Source organism: Parasteatoda tepidariorum, chromosome 1, assembly GCF_043381705.1.
Source record: "Parasteatoda tepidariorum isolate YZ-2023 chromosome 1, CAS_Ptep_4.0, whole genome shotgun sequence".
Lineage (NCBI taxonomy): Eukaryota > Metazoa > Arthropoda > Arachnida > Araneae > Theridiidae > Parasteatoda > Parasteatoda tepidariorum.
The window spans coordinates 77,856,430-77,875,936 of NC_092204.1; the positions used below are offsets into that span (position 1 = coordinate 77,856,430).

Sequence of the window (19,507 nt, forward strand, 5' to 3'; positions counted from 1 at the left end):
CGTATGGTACCGAATGCTGGAGTCCCCGGAAATCAGAAAAGAAAAACTTGAAACTTTTAAAAATATATGCCTAAAAATTATACTAAAAATCTTCTGGCCCAATAGTATAACAAATAAAGACCTTTTAACAAAAGCTAATATCCCATCTGCTAATGAAGAAATTTTAAAATGAAGATAGAGATGGCTCGGCCATGTACTAAGATTAATAGTGTTCGACCTACCCCCGGAGGAATTTTCGGAAAGGGATTCGACCCGTCACCACGTGACAACCAAAAATTGCAAAATTGCAGTAATGCAAAATTAAAACTATAACTCAGCCATATACTAAGAACAGATAGAAACTATCCTGCAAATGTTGCAAGCTCATGGGCGCCTGACGGAAAGAGAAAAAAAGGGAGATCGAGATGCATTAAGGAAGATCTTAGTAGAGCAGGATTAACTGGAAGAAGCGCGTTGCCTGGCCAAAGACAGAAGTGTGTGAAGAAAAAGACTCGAGGCCTCATGTGCCAGTTCGGTACGTAGAGGATAAGTAGGTAGTAAGTATAATAAAAATCTTAGGTGAAATTCGAATCATCCAAAGCAAAATGTTCTATTATCGACAGTGTACCTCTTTCTTAACTTTGTAACTACTTTATACCTAATAAATAGTAAACGAAAACATAAAAGATTTGCTTCAGCATAAAGTATTTTTGAAAACATCTCACAGTTAGATCTAATGTCTTAAAGGTGAGACGGTATGGTGTTCATTACCTTTACCCCTCTGAATCCGTTATTAGTGTTACTCACAATTGTTCCAAAACGTTTATATTTCATAGATATTCCTTTCCCTTAACCCGCTCAAGACGTGATGACGTGATTATATTTTCACGATCCACGGTATCATACATGAGATCAGTCTTTCTGACTTCAGAAACCCATCATCACACGGACGAGATTTCAATTTGGAACGTTTTATTCCAGGTTTTAAAAGGCACTAGATGGTGGTTGAAGTCCGTTATAATTTCGAAAAATACGACACAGGTGATGACCTTCAATCTGTGCTTTCTATTCCGATTTTTTTTCTCTTTTTTATCCGGTGTATTTGAACATATAAATAACTGCACACGTTTGACCTTTTCGAGAGGATTGGGGACTTTAATTATTCTTTGCTAGGTTTTTGTTTATAATTTAATGAAACTTGAAAAGGATGGTTTACTTATTTGTTTATGTGGGCATGGACTTGCTGTTTACAGTTACGAGTTTGCTACATGGTATTTGGTATATTTGGGTCAGTTTTTTAATTATTACTTTTTTTTAATATCAGGAACGTTTAATTACAATATCTTCCCATACTATAAATGATAATAAACACTAAATTTCAGCGCATTTAATTTCAGTGAGTTTTTTATGAAAATTTTGAAATGAAATTAGGCTTAAGAGGAAAAATCACTCGGTCACGTGCGTATGTATACTTTCGGAATGTGTGAGTCTGCGGAAACGCTCTTTTGTACTTCCGCTGGTTCAGGTTACTAAACATCATTGCAATTATACTGCTTTTATTTAATTTATTTCAAACAACACAACGACAACCTTTACAAAATTTTTTCTAAAATATATAAATGAACTGCTGTTGTTACATAAAACAATTTACAATATATTACATTTCAATTGAAATATTGCATGACATTTTACATTTTACAACAGTGTCTTCTTCTCAATAAGTGAGGACCAACTTCTTTAACATCTCGGACTCCTAGAACAGGGAATGCATTAGTAAAATGTTTGACAAACATCACAATAATCTGCTTTATTTAACTTATGCTGTAGAGATACCTTTCCAAAACGTTTGTTGTCTAATTATTCAAAGTTCATAAACTTAAACTTTAGAAAAAAATTGCACTGAAATTAGACACTAGATCAGAGTTTTATAAGATATTAAGACATGCCAATTTCAACAGATAAAGGCACACAAGGAGCATGAAGTAATAACACTTAATCTCAGGATTATTTCCTCATTTTGGTATGACTAGAACTTTCACATTGCTGCTTAGACTGGCGAATGCACAAAAATTAAAAATATTTTTATGCTGTCTCAATCAACACAAGGGAAAAATTATTTAACACTATGAAATGCTGTATATTGTTATGTTTTCGTTTTAACGCGAAATGTGTTTTTTTTTAATACTGGAGATATTTTGTTTGCATTTAATGTCTTGAGATTTTTTTTACAATCTTTATTTCCAAAATATAGAATAAAAGAACGTTAAATAATTTGGCGTAAAAAAGTATAAGGACAAATTAGTATTATTTCACTATTTCGAGACATTATGAAAGAGATAATTATATTTTCTTGAGAAAAGTTCATGAAATTTTCACTAGGCAAATTCTCTTCATGTATCTAAAGTTCAATTTTTAAAAAATATTACATGGTGAAGCATTTGTAAATTACTAATCTAATACCCCAGTAGTACAATAGAATTTATGGAGTGAATCTGCATCACTATCTTCGTAAGTTCAAATTTGTCAGCGAACTCAATTTAGTCAGATAGATAATTATTCTAAAAATTCAACTTAATCTAACATACATGTAGCCAAATTTGCATGCATGATGTAATAAATGAAATCGTTATGTTGTTTTAATTTAAGTTGAATTTGATGCAATGAAACTAAAACAAGAAATATATGCAGTAATCAAATAACAAAAACAATTTTTACGCACGTTATTTTCGGCGTTCTCAATTTAGCTCTTAAATTTTTATTCGAAACAAGTATAGAATTGTATTATAAAGCAGTTTCAGCAATTCCTCCTTCACTTGTTTTTTTTTAAATAAAAATAAAGCGAATGAAAATAATCTGCAGATAAATTAATAATCTGCAGATTCATTAATGATCTGCCGAGCTGCCCGGTTTCTAACCGGGCGGCCTAATAACAGATTAGAGTATCGAAGTGTTAACCTTTTTTAGGGCGTATTACTTTTATATTCGTATTTTAACATGATACAATTAAAACAAAAAGAGTAATAAATTCTTAAAATGTTGTTTTCTTTTAATTAACATATGACATCTATAGAAGCATTTTGATGACATATAATGGTTTTCCTTAGTTCTTTACAAGTATAAGATAAAATTTCTTAGACCGTTTTACTAAGGTTTCTTAGAAATATCTAACATTTAACTACCTGCAAGATGCATTGCCCTATCTAATTCAGATTTCAGAATTTGAAGAATATTTTGAACTCCCTCTTGACCCTGCAAAAAAAGCATAATTGAAAAATTAAACAATAATAAAACAGTTTCTGAATTATTATAAACAATTTTCTAAACAAATGCTAGATTTTATTCTGACTATTAGCTTCAAGAATGTTTTGTAATAGACAATAATGTAAAATAAAATAATGTAAAATAAAATAAATTAAAAAGTGTGTAGATGGCCCATAAATGAAGTTTTTGTCGGTTGACATTATAATGGAAAGAAATTTAATATTTGTTTAGTAAAAATAAAATTAAAGCTTTCCGCAGTAACCCTATAATTTTTTTTTAATAACCGTCGTTGAATAGTCAACCCAATTTTTAGGTTTACGACTACTAATCTTCAACTCTGTAGTCTTGTAATTTTGAATCCAATCCAGAAGACAAGGGAACTCCTGGATCAAGTATTGGGTGAAATTTGCCTTCGTGGAGGACTTTTTCTAAGGGTTTGAGGCGGTTAAGTATTCACAATCTTGTGACTAATGGCATGATTTCAAGAATGGTTCAGCATTGTGCACAATCAGCATTTACTTGCTAGATCACCTTGCACAAACTGAAGTATTTTATATTTAGTATAAAATGTGGAAAACAAGTGCTTTTTATAATCAGATTGATGATTACGGAGCTGCAAAAATTATGGAGAGAAGATAAGTGGCATTTTGAACTGATGTTAAAATAATACGTAATTTCAATTAAAAGAAGCATGATCTTTAATACAAAGTGACTGTTTAATATAAATATTTTGTTTTTCAGGGAACCAATTATAGATTATGAATTTTTATTAATTTTCAACAAGGAGAAAATGTAAGTAGACTTTAGTTTTAAAAAGACAATAAAAAAAGAGCTTGTTGCTAATTGCGAATTTAAATACAGCATTTAATTTTTTTACTCTAAAATGCTATTTATAATGATAACACACACTTTTTCAAAATGTATATTTTTTCAAAATTTATTCATCAAAATATTCTCTGATATTGTTTACAGAAAAGTATTTTAAAAATTTTCACTTAATAATAGCACAATGTATAGAAACATTGCTTTCTTGCAAATTGTGGTCCTTCTCACCTAGGTACTTGATAAATCGGCACTAGATTATAGCACAATATATAAAAACATCTTATTATTTCCTCTTAAACTCTGTTTTTTCCCCATCACGATACTTTATAAATTGGCACTAGATAATAGCACAATGTATAAAAAAATCTTATCTCTTACTTGAAAAATTGTCGTCTTTTTCACCACGGTACTTTATAAATTGGCCCTAGATAATAGCGCAATGTATAAAAATATCTTATCGCTTACTGGTAAATTGTGGTCTTCTTCAACAAAAATAGTCTTGAAAAAAAAAAGCTATCTTAAAGAGTTTGAAAATGTAACTTAACATTATATTGCTCCTGTTAAGTAGCGCATTTCCGTAGCAGGCATAATTGGCCAGGTGAATCATGGAGGCTAAAATTTCGGCAACGAATTGAGGTCAATATTACGCATCAACCGCCTTTACTCCCCAGACAAGCTGGTACAAATCGATGAAAAGTTAGGTGGGTTTCAAGCCACCATGGGGTATCGAACTTCAGTTCTCCTTAATAAAAGCTCAGTGTCTTAACCACTAAACCATCGCAACTCATCAGAAAACACAATTAAATCGATAAAATGTTAATATTCATTATAAATCTTATTATTGAGAAAGAAACGTTTCCAGTTAAAATCCTTGGAAAATTTTCTCCTTGGAAATATATTTCTAAAATAAAAAAGTTGACTTTTGAAAGAAGAAAAAATTAAAGCCTTCAGTTAATATTAAATACTTCTGATACCGTAACATTTGGTATTACCGTAGGTTCGCTTCAAATGTGCTTTCTGCAAAAAACATAATTGACCTTATGCATTTGTAATGCAAATGAACGTTAAACTGTTTCAAAATATTTTTCTTTAAAAATCAGCTCAATTATGAAATATAAATCTGCTTACTGAATGAGCTAATCCCCATATCAATGGTCTTCCAATGAAAACTACTTTTGCGCCCATTGCTAACAATTTAAGCACGTCACTTCCCCAACGAACTCCTCCATCAGCATAAACCTCAACATCTGTTCCCTTTAAAGCAGCAACTATTTCTGGTAAGACATCAATCTAGAAAGATAAACAATTAGAAAATCAAAACATAGAGTTTTGATAGAGTCAATCAAAACATAGAATCAAAACATAGAGTTTTGAAAACATAGAGTTGAAAACAAATCCAATTTAAGTGCCTTACAATTGAGGTAAAGACATAATTTCGAATTATGTTTACCATCTAACGGTGAAGAATTATTAACGAGTAATTAGATTAAATATTTAAAATGTTATTAAAATTTTTTAAAAATTGCCAATTTGGCGAGGTTTTCCCACCTAAATGAAAGTCATCAAAATCACTGAATAATTCTCACTTTTTGTAATCAATGAATAATTCTCACTTTTTATGAGCTCACATAATCCAGCATTGGACAAACTCTTAAAAGATTAAAAAGTTAGAACACTTTTTAGTTAGCTTAACTGGAGCTTTTCTTCAAACAGCCATTTTGTGCCATTTTCATAATTAGCATATTAAGCGTTGGATAAAGATAGGCTTAACTTGACCTAACAGCCGTGATTAACTGTTGCAAATTCTCAGCAATTATAAAAAATAGCATATCGTTCGAAAAATATTTTATCTCATGTAGTGAAAGAGCCTGCGTATACAGTTTTATCAGAAGCGCAAGGTAAGCATTCCAGTGAATTTGAGAAAAATCAACTTTAAAGAGTATAGAACAATCAGAATGTTTTAGAGCATCTTTTTCCATCAGAAGTTTGCTTATTTAACAGTTTGACTGTTATAACCATCTTCTTTGATATATTCTTCTACCATGCTCTATAGTTAGTGAGGAATTTTAGAAAATCTAATGTCTGTTGCAACATAAATTACTTTATTTTAAGGTTATTCTTCGAATCATTTGCTATAATAAGAAATAACCCTTTTCAGAGAACAATATTCTATTTTTAAAACAGTTAATTTGTAACAATTATGTATAAATGCTATGTTACATTTTGCCCAATTTTAGCTTGCATCATCTATATTAATTTCAAAAATGGTGAAAAATGTCAATATTAAAAAAAAGCCACAGTCAGGTGATAGTTCGAAGTTCTTATGATTTAATTTTGATCTAAATTTTTAATTTCTTAATTTTCGAAAAGTTATTCCAAACCTGAATTGTTTAGGCTGAAAACTGAAAATTATTCATCGATAATAACGAGCTTCATCTAAGTGAAAAAATCTCGCAAAATAGGAGTTATTTTTAAAAAAAAGTTTACTAATACGTATCTTTAATGTTTGAGCTATTTGTTCTGTTTGGTTCTGATATTTCTTTTCAATAAGACAGTATAGATAGTTTGAAATCAAAAATTCGCTTCAAGTTTGAGTTAATCAAACTGGGACATTTCATTTTTATTTGGCAAAACAGCTTCAAAGAACATCCTTATAACAAAATTAAAACATTGACATATTCAATATTTATTAAATAAAGCTTGACACATTAATCATAACGTACACAATGAATGTTAAATATTCAAAGACTGATTTACGACAAGACTGATTTAGTTCAGTTGTTTGAGATATGGGAAATCTCTATTTTCTTACCACAGAACTAACACCATCTAACTGACGTCCTCCATGGTTGGACACCCATACCGCAGCCACACCGTATTCTGAAGCCTTTTTAGCATCTTCAGCTATTTAAAACAAATGTACTCTTAAGATGAGATATCATTTTGAGTAAACTATATAAAAAGGAACTTTTTGTTGATCACGCATTAATTTAAATCATATTTTAACAGTTAAAAAATGAGCAGTTATAAAGATATTACCAGTTATAATTCCTTTTAAAACAAGAGGGAGTTTCGTTATACTTTTTATCCATTTTACATCTTCCCACGTGATGTTACAAGTAAATAGATTCCTTTGCAAGTCTACGTGATTTGGAATCGATCCATCTTTGCTGAGAGTTCTAATGGCGTCTATAGCGTTTGGAACACTAAATAAATTAAATAAATAAGAAAAAGCAAACCAATCATACAAGGAACACGGAAAGTTCATTGAAAAAAACAAACATTGTAAAATATTTTTACAAGACATATTTACGAATGTAGATTAGAAAAGACATAGCTATGTTTTTTTTTAATATTTTTATTTATCATCTTTGTATGTCAAAAAAATTATTTAAATAAATAATCCCAAGAAACTGAAGCGGCAAGATATTACTTGATTAAACACTTCATTTACTTCAAAGGCATGCGATTTGGAAATAACAGTAAACATGTTTCAAACGTTAAAAAATTGGCGCAAATTTTCAAGACTTGTCACACGTGAATGAGAAGAAACAAAAGTGTTTTGAAACATGAAATGTGAAATTGCCAATAAAAAATAGAAAAATAAAGGTGACTTACAAAACTAGGAAAAACCACAGTAGCCGAGAGAGAAAAAAGATAACTGTTCCTGCAGTTCATTTATGTCGCTCTAGAGTTGCACAATTGATTATTGGTGACGGTCTGGGAAGCATTCCTGAGGATGATTGCGATTTAAAATTGTGATGGCAAACAGAACAAGAAAAATCACAGTGGTAAGTCAGGGTAAAATGCATTTCCACGTGCCATGGAGAGATTGTGAGAAACTAACGTGGTTCCTTAGTTAACGACATTAGTTTTTCATCACCTCTCCATGGCACGTTGAAATGCATTTTACTTTGATCTGTCCCTCTAGGTTACTGTGGTATCATCAAAAATCATGAAAATCATCATTGTATCATCAGATATCTGTAACTAACGAAAAAAAAATCAAGAAAAAGAAAATTAAAAACTTAATCTAAAATTCAAGATGGCAAAGAAAGCGGACTCTTAAGTTGGAAAATTCAAAAAACTTTGTCCTTGGTCAAATTCATCTGCTCGCTGTTGTATATTCCTGTATGTTTAATTATTTCTGGAAAGAAGCAACGGGATTAAAAATTTATTTCTACCTTAAGTGTGGTGGCATCTGTATTCCTCCAGCTTTCCACATCTTTAGTTGTAAACCAACGACTGGTGTATCTACTGTAAGGACAATAGCTTTGTAGCCATTGACTTCTGCTTTCCTAATCAGATCCTCATTGCATGATCGGATTCGGGCCATGTAGAGTTGCATAAATAATGGCGAGGATCGATTTGGAACACTACGAGCAACATCTTCTAAAGAAGTATTAGAAACTGTGCTTAGAGTGTAAACAGTCCTCATTTCTTCAGCAGCTGTAAAAGAAGGTTTTAAAGTATGATTATAAAATATATCCAAATATATTCTCTTTTGGGAAGAGAAAAAAAAAGAATCTTTTTTAAAATTCGCTCTGAAATAATGTATTTTTTTAAAAGATGGACGTTATACCAAGGGAGAATTCCTTCGTAGCGAATTCTCTTCCATTTTCATTGGTAATTTTAAATTTAAAATACAGAAAAAGTGGGATCAGGTAATCCTTGAGTAAGCCACGAAGTTCTAACTGCTAAAAAGAAATCCAAAAAATGAAAATTAAGGCGAATTATGAGAGGGTTACTCAGAGTTGCGCTATGGGCAAGTTCTCCAAATTCTGCTTGAATATATGAATATTTTTGAAATATTTTTTCAACATTCGAAACCTTATGGTTTACTCTAGGTTTGCCTTAACTCACTTTTTCTATTCAAAAATAACAAATGAAATGAAGATTAAATGGTGAATTTGAGATTTAAAGTTTTTCTAGTATTACAGCATCCTCTTAAAGTCATTGATGAATTTTTGATTATGATATATGAGGATAATTTGTAATGACAAAGTTATGGTTATGACTTAATGATGAAATATGTTTTATGTTTAAAGTATGTTATATGTTTAAAATATGATTTTTTTTAAAAATTTCAAATGAGATTTGCATCGATAAGCGTATTTCTAACAACAAACTTTAACCGCAGTTTTCTTGAAATCATCATTCACAATTGCTGAATAGCTCACTGGTACATCTTCAAAATTGATAGACTTATGCTAAAAAGCATTAATATCACCTCTAAATTCTTATCAAAAAGTGAAAAGTTTTGACTTTTAGGTAATTTTTTTCGTTAAGAAAAGGAATTTTTCAATATTTTTTTAAATAAAAGATTTAACGAAAACGAAAGACAATCTCTCTAACTGTGCGTCTTTTGGTTATTAAAACTATTCATTTTTAATGATTGTTAAAAATGAAAAACGATTTGTTTCAAACTAAAGATAGGAAATTTTAAATGAATATAAAAGTTTCGTTATTATTTTCGATACAAACTGTCCCTAAAAATGTTTTTTCAGAAAATAAAAGTTTTGATTGCACAATATTTTAAGTGTCTACACAAAATGTGATGCTACAATCTTTACATGCCATTAACTTAATTGTCATAGCCAAAAATGGATCTTAACTTTCTTCATCACAATTCCTTCACGCACAATGGGTTTCAGTTAATGACATCCAGTACAGCTGTTTTTACATAGTTTCTTATTATGAAACTTAACAAAACTAAATTATTTGACTTCCTTATGAACTTGTGTACAAAAGTATCTTAGAATTAAAACCAGATGAGCGAAAATGTTAATAGAAATTTATTCAATCTATGTGAAACAACAAACGTATGCTAATTTATAAATAAGGAAGTAATAAACCAAGTGAAACTAATAATTATTTCAAATGAAATTGACGATGTTTTTTTATGAGTTGATGAAAACTGAAACGTCAATCTAAAGCTCGATAGTGATTTGATAGTTTTAAATGCAGAGATTGTGATGACACAATTCGATACCTGCAAGTGATGTAGAGTGGGCATCTTGATCCTGATTGATTGTAGAAATGTAGCACTTGCATACGTTAGCAACTGTTCTTTCCCTTCTATTTCGAGTAAGCCAAGCCCGTCAAGTATCAATTCTTTTAAGTAACTCATTCTAGATTCTTTCACAAAGATTTTAATTCTTTCACAATCTATTTCTTACTTAACACAAAGATAGACACGAAGCCATGTAGAACATAAACAAACCAATAATGTATGGAAGTTGTCAGGTACACAAAACAAAAATATATCAAGGTTATATAATAAAAGACGTAAACAAATAATAAATCTAAGTTAAGTAAAAGAAGTAGATGAGAAAGAATTTTAATTCAACAAATTTGATGTGCGATGCGCCTCTGTATTTATTTCACTTCACGTTAAATAACATTCTAACTTATGTGGAGAAACTTAGCTCAACTTTAACTCGTCAGTTTGCTTATAAACGATCAGTTGACGCTGACGTCATAGTTCACATGTGTGGGTATTTGTGATCGTCTTCTCCTTGAAGTGCAAGTACCAAGAAAAAGAAAAGTAGCATATACGAACGTGCAAATTTAAAACAAAATTTTAATAACTCTGAAATTGTGAATTGGTGTCAGAGCTTTATAACATTGTTTCATTTAGCTTCTTTGAATGAGTAATATTGTTTAAGTCAATGCTCGTTTTTTCTTGGAATTCAACTTTATGCTGGGTGTTCCGCAATTCTACCGAAAAATTCCGACATATGACAAAAGTGTGAAAATTTCGCATAAAATAAGGGTTGCAAAACACGTGAGAATCGAAAAAAAAAAACTCATGCAGGCTTCGAATTCTTGCTGAAAAAACAACAAAAGGTGCTACAAACTCGCTAACTACAAAAATATTTATTTAATTAGATATTACAAGAGTTTCTCAAAGTGGTACCCACTGTTGTCGTTACACAGTCTACAACAACGTAAAAATGATTCCCGGACGCACTCGAAAATTTTGCCGCCAAAGGGATGACAATCGAAACGACAATCGGTGAGTATGCAAGCATATCATTAACTAGTGATTAAGACGACCACATAGAAAAAAATCTCGCAGATGTAGATCCGGTGAACTTGGAGGTTATGCAAAAGGCCTCATGTGGTGTGTTCGCGTTTTTTACGATTTTAATCTACTTTAAATTGTTTGCTACTCTTTGTTCGATATGGGTTTTGACTTTCTTAATACCTTTTATCACCGATAAGAATTTGTCTATCGCATTATGGAACACTATGTTTGTAATCCAATTCAAGGGAATAAAAAATTCAAAAATTGAAAATTTCGAATGGACATCTTCCCACCACAAGTTATGGTGGGTGAACAGAAGACAATTAATCAATATTTACTCCAATTAATTTTAAATTAACCTGATTTTTTACCTTTGGAAGCAGCTATTTCTCCATCGGGATGTGCTAATCTTTGATAGGCGGTTGGTGCCAATCCTATGGGTATGGAAATTTTGTGCCCAAGAATTGTGGTGGATAAATCTCTTTCTGGTGGGTTTAAAAGCATTCTTGGTATGAATGTGTATCTGAAGCAAAATAATCGAAAAAAATATTTAGTTTCTCTGTATCAAAATAATAAAATGTAAATGTCATAACTCAATGTAAATGTCATAACTCAATGTCCTGTATTGAAGTGTCTATACAGGATATAATAATAATAATAATACAATGTTTTAAGTTGAGAGAATTTTCATATTTTGTCGATAACTATCGAGATAGTAGGCCAATTTAAATGAAGCTTGGTATGAATTTGGTTAGTATAATACAATCAAAATAACTATTCAACAGTTATATTGCATACAAGCGTCGGAGTCAGAAGACAGGACTTGCAGAATTGAACAGCAAAATTTGTTAATTAGGAGTTTTATCCCATTTGAGTTAATTTACATTGGAATACAGACACCATATTCTGATTTTGGGAAGAAAATTAGACAGTTTAAGGTATTCTAGTGGCAACCGGTGTAACTCAATCAGCAACACTGTTTTCATACCTTGAATGGTTGCCGGTGGGTAGTTGATTGTTACAATTGTTCTTTTTAAAGCACTGCGGACCTACTTCCTCCCAGTTTGAGATCTAGAAATCTAGCTGGCATTCCACACAACTTACATATTCACTTTCGATATTAAATTCAATTAAATGTAAGAATCGTGCGGCATGTGTCGACAGCCATTAAAGTAAAATTAGGGCTATCTACACACATGAAGTGGTGAACATATTGTTCTTTCACATTACCTCCATACCTCCCATTAGGGCCGGGATAGCCTGGTCGGTAGGGCGTTGGGCCCATATCCAAGAGGTCGTGGGTTCGATCCTCGCCGGCCGAAGACTCCCCGTGTAGTAAATGGTGACTGATGCACGTTAAATCTGTCGAGTCTCAAAGTCCTCCATGTTCCCACAACAAATCAATACCTCTGGGGGTACTGATCCAGGAGTTTCCTTGTCTTCTGGATTGGTTCAAAATTACAAGGCTACGGAGTTGAACGTAAGTAGTCGTAAACCCATGAAATTGGGTCGGCTGTTCAACGACGGTTATAAAATAAAATAAAAAAATACTTTACACAAGCCTCATTGCCTCTTTTAAACACATGGAGGAAAGTATAATATATCTAAACATTTGTAGACATTCATCGCTACCATAATGGTCAAATTCTTGAACAGTTCTAGGTTAAGGAAGTAAGTCCCCGGCTCTCTTCCTGTAAAACATGAACCAGAGACACCTTACCTGTCCTCCAATATTTGAGAAAATGACCATCATGGCAGAGAGTTTCGATGGTCTAAACAGGCTTCATGTTGGGTAGTTGCTCACTCCATATTTTCGAAAGCATAAGTGTGTGAATATAAGGAAGAGATCTTAGAGCGATATATTAAATATTTTGAACGCACAGTAGGAACTAATGTTATTTAAATGTACAATAAAGCATGACAACGAAGAGTCAATCTTGTCATCAATTTTCTAGAATGTGGGGATTTTCGTCGTTTTAAAACCGATATTCATAGGCCTTATAGAGAATGTCTAGGCATAGGCCTCACCTTATAGAGAATGTCTTGAACACTCCAGGGATGGCTATTGCAATTCTCAATTCCCTTCAGGTTACTATTTCAGGGTACATCGAACAATAATTTCGTCAAGGTGACAAAATAACTATCACCACTTCCTCGAGGAAACAAATTTTGTCAAAGTATTTCGTCATTCAATTTCCCCCCCAAAACACTTTCATAGCGTTTGATGTATTAATTACTTGAGCATTGGCGCCATGTAGGGGGATGAAGGTTGCGCAAATAACACAAGTAGGACAGATAGGTCAGAGAGATAAATTATACACATGCCTAAAGCGGGATTCAAACTAAGTATCTTCCTAGTTCGAGAACAACTAAATAATCAGGCACTACTGTCGGTTTACTTTTTCAATTAATTTTCGATCGTCTAGTCTTCTTTCTAGTTAACAATCTCCCACAATGAACTGCGATGAGATTCCGAGTTAAGGAAAATTTTGTCACATATTCGAGTTTTCGTGTTTAGTCACAAATCACGCGATTTCGTGATGAAATGATTCTCAAAATTAACGATTAATAGCTCAAAGATTTCTAAATCGTCAAAAGTGATAGTTTTATAGCTGAAAGTGCAAACTTCATCTGAAGCAGCTCCCTAGTTAAGGATTTATCAACAAAATATGCAAACTCTTTTAATATAAAATCCCAGTGCAATAAAGCCACAATTGGCCACTTTTTAATTTAAGAAGTTGTTTCAATAAAAAAATTATTTTTATCAAGGAGTGAAAACTTAAATATTCTTTTTCATTCAATGTACACTATACTTTTTTTTCTAATGTAATTAATTTAAGGTATGTACAAAGATTTTATGAAAGGTTGAAAAATGATACTAACCTTGTGTAAGAAAGCAGGTTTTCATTCAAAGTCCAATCTCGCTCAGCTCCTTGACTGAAGAAAGCCCATGTTCTGTGTTCCAAGTGCTTTTCAGCATACTCTTCGTAGTCTTTCAGGCATAGCATTTTTTTGCTGCTTTCCATTTTTCAATTCTCTCTCTCTCTCTCTCTCTCTCTCTCTTTTTATGCAGAAAATAAAAGAATACAAAAGTTCTAAGTCAACAAATTATTTTCACGTCACTTAACGAGGACTGTAGAAAGTGGAGTGATAAATTATTGTTACATTTTTTCGCGTCTTTTGTTTAAGGAAAAATGTATTTTATTATTTAATATTTACTAATATATTTAGAAATTAATGACAGAAAATGTGACGCTGAATAGCTTGAGACCAGTGGTCGGTAGTAGCTCACTACAAGTTGTGAAACTACTGTAGTTGCTACATTTTTTGTAGCGTGTATTATAGTGCGCGACATTTTTTAAAAAAAAAGTAGTGCAGTAAGTTGTGCAATACGAGAAAAAAAAACAGTAGTTTGTAGCGATCCTGGCAATAACTTTTTACGTTATCTTAGTAAAGAAACAGGGCTCTAACATAACTAATTTTTAGAATTTGATAGGTAAAAATATTCGCTGGTCTGACGAAATTTAAAATGGTCCTATGAGTAAACAGGATTTGCGTATTTAGAGTAACTTATAACTAATATTTAAGCTAACCATTAAGAATAATATACAGGGTAAATTCCCTCCGGGTTTCGAAGCGTTATAGTAAAAAAATGAAGACGAATATGGCAAAAAAGAACATATGAAATTCAAGTTTTAATTTAAGCAGTTGCCGGTAGATGGCAGTAACATGTACCACTGAAGCCAGTTGTAGTAAAGAAAAATGGCGTTTATGAGTAACCCTGCATAATTTATCACTTTGGTCACACTTTTACATGCGAATGCACACTTGTGAAACAAAGGAATGGAACATATTTTCGATATACTTAATTTTTTAGAAGAAGTAAAAAAAGCATTCAACACTTCACGAAATTGGAAAGTATTTGATAATTTCCTAGCATTTCTAAAATTAAATATTCACTGTCGTGCGAGGCCTAAAAAGTTGAATCAAATGAACAAATTCGAAAAAAATTGTTTTAGAATAATAAATCGGCTCATGTAAACATGAATAAATATTTCTAAATAATTCTTCATGTATGATATAAGTGAATTTTTTATTCAAAACCATTGTGAACATAGGTGTAAATTAATTTCTTGAGCAAAGATCGGATCCTTAAAGTATTGAAGTAGCGACTACTTTTCGAAAGTAGTTCGTATTGCACTTAAAAAAGAGTAGTTGTAACTGTAGTTGTAGCTAACATTTGTAACAAAGTAGTTGCAGTAAACTATAAAAGTAATGTACTTTTTCCGACTACTGCCTGAGAGGCATTAATGCAAAAGTTAGGTCATTTTGATAAATTTTTTGCATATTTAAAATCGGGTGTCTCATAATCAACACCTTTACTATATATTTATGAAATCATTGTCATAAATTAAAAAAAAAACATTCATATTGGTGATTGAAAGATAATGTTTAAAAAGAGGAAAAAAAGGCAAGAACGCTGGTGAAATTTGTGTAAACATGAGTGAAAAATTTGGGATGAAAGACATTAAAACTAGTTTGATAACCTCTTGGAACTCGGAGGTGTTTTTAATAATCATATTTCAACTCCACCTTCTCTCCAGCAATTAAACTTATTTTGATACTTTTGTTCATCCTCACTTGTGATTTCTTGGATTTCGAGGGAGTTTTTTCTACATTTAAATAATAATTCACTATTCCTAATATGCATGCTATTTTTTTTTTTTATCAAAGATTCTAAAAAAATATATATTAAGGGTTGTAATTATAAAACAGTGAGTATAATTTTTCTGACAAATGCTGTCAGCCAGTTTATATTCGATGCGTTGAGGGTTAATTTTCCTCTCAAGCTATATGAATTGTCTTTCGCTTGGAGTAAATGTGATTGTCGTCAGATCAGGAATTATTCGGGTTTTAAAGAGTTTTTTGATCACGATATTTTCAAAAATAATTTTTGGAATGCATAATCTATATATATATTTCTCTTACACGGCAACAAAAAGAGCCTCATTTCAACTCCCCGAATGGCAACGCTGGGAAATCGACCAATGATTGCCGCTAAAAATTTCATATGCCAAATCTAGCTGAGGTGGCTCAACATATAGCGCTTTTAAAAGCGGAAACTGAAATAACCAGAGAGAGCATTATCAGCTGCGGCAATCTCATACTATTAAGCTAGGCAGAAGTGAGTAGTCTTTGTCGATAGATCTCTATTTTAGTATTTTGTCGAGAGCGCTTTTTTCACGAATTTATATATTACGAATTTATTTGACGATTTTTGATTTATGTCATGAATTTATTTGCTTTATTATTGTTATTAGTTATTCATTGAAAAATGAGCCTCAGTCGTGCTGTTACGCTTTAAGATTTTATACTATAGCACATTTCTAGTAGGTTTAACAAATTACATGTCATTTATTTGAATTCAAATTTATTTTAATGACTTAGTATTTACTAATATGATGTAATTTTTTTTTAAAAAAAAAGTTGTTATATGGATTTGAATGATTGTTTTGAATTCTTAGAATTTTGTGCATTTGCAATGTACCTAAGTTAGTAGCAAGCGAAGCGAGCTTGGTTTGCGAAGCAAACCATATAAGATTGCGTAGCAATTTTTGGGGGTTGGCGAGCGTTAGCGAGCAGGGGGCGCAGCCCACTAGTATTAAATTAATTGCAGTAAAAAAGATACAGCTTTTCTTACATTTGCCAAATATGTCAATGAAATATTCTTTTTTAAAATAAGTGAGTTTCAAACTCATCAACTCTACAAATTTTACATTTTTCGCAAGATTTATTCAAACTTTAACAGCATGTTTGTTAAGTTTTGTGACGAGCATTTTTCACATAATCAACCCATAAGAGCATTTATATTCAAAAAAATTCATTTATTATTTATTTTATGCTAGTTCAAATCATTTATGTAAACAAATCAAAATAAAAAATAATATTTTTAAAAACCACGTTTTTGTAGTGGAGAATTATGATAAAAAAATGAAAATTTGAAAAACGAAAAACGTGGGGAGCATGAAATTCATAACAGTAGTGTTATATTAGTGTGTGTATGTGTGCTCATCAGAATATGTGCATGTATATCTGTAATTGTAATTGTATCTGAATGTGTATGTGAAATATTTTTTTGTATATGCATGTGTATGTGGATGTGTATGTGGATGTATATGTGGATGTGTATGTGGCTATGCATGTGTATAAGTAAGAAAATGTGTATATGTATATGTATGTGTACTGTCATGAATTTCATGCTCCCCACGTTTTTCGTCTTTCAAATTTTTATTTTTTAATTATTACACTCTATTACAAAAACGTGTTTTTTAAAAATAAAATTTTTTATTTTAATTTTTTTTGTATTCACTTCCAAAATCTAAATTTTTTCCCTCACTGTACACAAAATATTTCAAGTGACACGTGACACTAATTTGAAATAATCGAATCGACAGCAAAAGACAATCGCGAAAATATAAATTTTTCTTTAATTTTAATTTTACTTTACTTTGTATGTCTTCTTTCTCTTCATTTTCATGCATTGTCATTCAATTCTGAACTATGTGCAAATTTGAAGGCTGTAGCTAGTCGGGAAGTTAGTTTAAAATCGATTACAAAATTCCATCCGAACAGACATACACGAAGGCAAGTTAAAATAAACGTGGTAATAATCTGCAAATGAACGCATTTTATTTTGTTCATCACGCGATTAATAAAATTTACCGTAAAAAAACAAACAAATTTTCGTTAAAGCTATTTATTTTTGCCGCAAATTTAAAACTGAAAAAAAATATAGAACTCGTGCTAGAAAACAAAGTAAAAGAAAACATGCTTACTTTGGCAGATTATGGAATTGACTCTTCGCGCGTGAACTCTTAGTAACAGGCAAGGATTAAATAAACGGAGGTGATTGTTTCAAAACAATGGTCTGAGCTTGACGTAAATCTCTTATTATCTGATACGAAGGTTGTGTTTAAGTTCTCGATTTTCCTGATATTTTTATTCACCTGATATTATTATACATTTTTTCATGTTACGTAATTAAATATAAAGTTTGCAATTTTGGAAAGTAAAAGTGAGAATTTATATCGTTTTAGAATATCAATTAAACAATAAATTAATGGAAGTTTAATTAATTTATTATACATGCTACATCGCTTGAAGTATTTTATCACAATAATATTGCTCAATTCGTTGAACTCTCAATACATTAAATTAAACGATACGTTAACGATATATTAGAGTATTAACGAATTCTTCTTAAATTTGTTAGTACAATGTTATAGTTCAACGTGAAAATAATTTTATACCTTAAATTTTATACCTTATTAAGATTGTGACGGATTGAAATTATGACTGCGTTGTTGTTCATCCCAGATTCTCTTCTCTATTTCTTTTGTATTACCCATTACTCATTGAAGTATTTTTTTACTTTGTTAACTTCCATTTTAATCCCTTAAATTTATCTCTGTAAGCTGTAAGCTAATTCATCCATTTTGACATCTTCCGGCTTTATGTTTTGAATGCTCCAGAATTTTCTAGATGTAAGCAAACGGAAATGTTCGTTAAAAAAATTCCAGTTCTAGGTTGTAATCAAGGTTATAATTTTTACGAAAAGGCAAAAGTTTTTCTAAGCCATTCTATGATAGGTTTACATTAATAACTCACTAAAAATATTTTCTGTCAGAAAATATGTGGCAAATATTTATGGTAATATTGTTATATGAATGTATTTATGTTAATATTGTTATATAAATTAATAAATTATTAAATTATTACATAATTTAAGTAAATTAATTAATACTAAATTAATTAATTAATACTAAATACATAAATTATTACTAAATACATAAATTATTACTAAAAATTAATAAATTATTACATTATAAAAATAATTTACATTTTACTGTGCATGAAGTTCAATAGTAACTTTTTTCGCAAATACTTTTAAAAGTGACAGTACATAGAACCTGCATGTTTTCTATTTTTGGCTGCAATGCTTGATTCCTTAATTATTTCAATTGACTAAAATCTATTTTCAATTTGAATCTATTCTGCAATATTTCGAATCGTTTTGTTAAAAAAATTCGAATGTTATTACATGCAATCAAACGAAGTATAAAAAAACCTAAGCCCACGTGCCATTAATTTTATTATACTCAAAAACTCCAATATGGAATAGATCTATTATTTTCTATCAGTAGTTCTTACAACCAGTTTCAAAATATATCTCATTGCAAATTTCTCAAAATCTATCCAACGACCAAAGAAATTATGTTCAATTTTACACAAATTTAAATTAAAAGTTCGATATTTCAAAAGCGATTTCTTAATAGTTTTATGGCTAAATAATTGAAAAGGGAAAATTACAGTCTGTTAATCTCTACTTATATAAAGGATTACGAGATGGTT

General features: G+C 30.8%; 1 protein-coding gene across 3 annotated transcripts; it reads right to left on the reverse strand.

The window, feature by feature from the left end:
• Positions 1-1,518: 1,518 nt before the first annotated feature.
• Positions 1,519-18,060, reverse strand: LOC107448043 (2-Hydroxyacid oxidase 1). Of its 3 annotated transcripts, none has more exons than XM_071182888.1 (9): positions 17,932-18,060; positions 13,979-14,156; positions 11,467-11,618; positions 8,250-8,514; positions 7,105-7,271; positions 6,878-6,969; positions 5,194-5,355; positions 3,159-3,228; positions 1,519-1,732 (listed from the first exon to the last, which is right to left on the reverse strand). In XM_071182888.1, exons 2-9 carry the CDS (start codon positions 14,119-14,121, stop codon positions 1,668-1,670), a joined length of 1,116 nt encoding a protein of 371 aa, XP_071038989.1. In that variant the 5' UTR covers positions 14,122-14,156; positions 17,932-18,060; the 3' UTR covers positions 1,519-1,667. The 3 variants fall into 3 exon arrangements, with proteins under 3 accessions (XP_071038989.1, XP_042899885.1, XP_071038990.1); XM_043043951.2 differs by having other exon boundaries at positions 13,979-14,146; positions 17,932-18,059; XM_071182889.1 differs by having other exon boundaries at positions 13,979-14,140; positions 17,932-18,039.
• Between the last annotated feature and the right edge of the window lie 1,447 nt (positions 18,061-19,507).

Coding starts and splice junctions, on each gene's coding strand:
- LOC107448043 (XM_071182888.1), bottom strand. CDS start 14,121: ATGGAAAGCAGCAAAAAAATGCTATGCCTGAAAGACTACGAAGAGTAT. Junction 7,272..8,249: donor CAGATGCCACCACACTTAAG/GTAGAAATAAAT, acceptor TAATTTATTTAG/TGTTCCAAACGCTATAGACG. Junction 6,970..7,104: donor TTTAAAAGGAATTATAACTG/GTAATATCTTTA, acceptor TGTTTTAAATAG/CTGAAGATGCTAAAAAGGCT.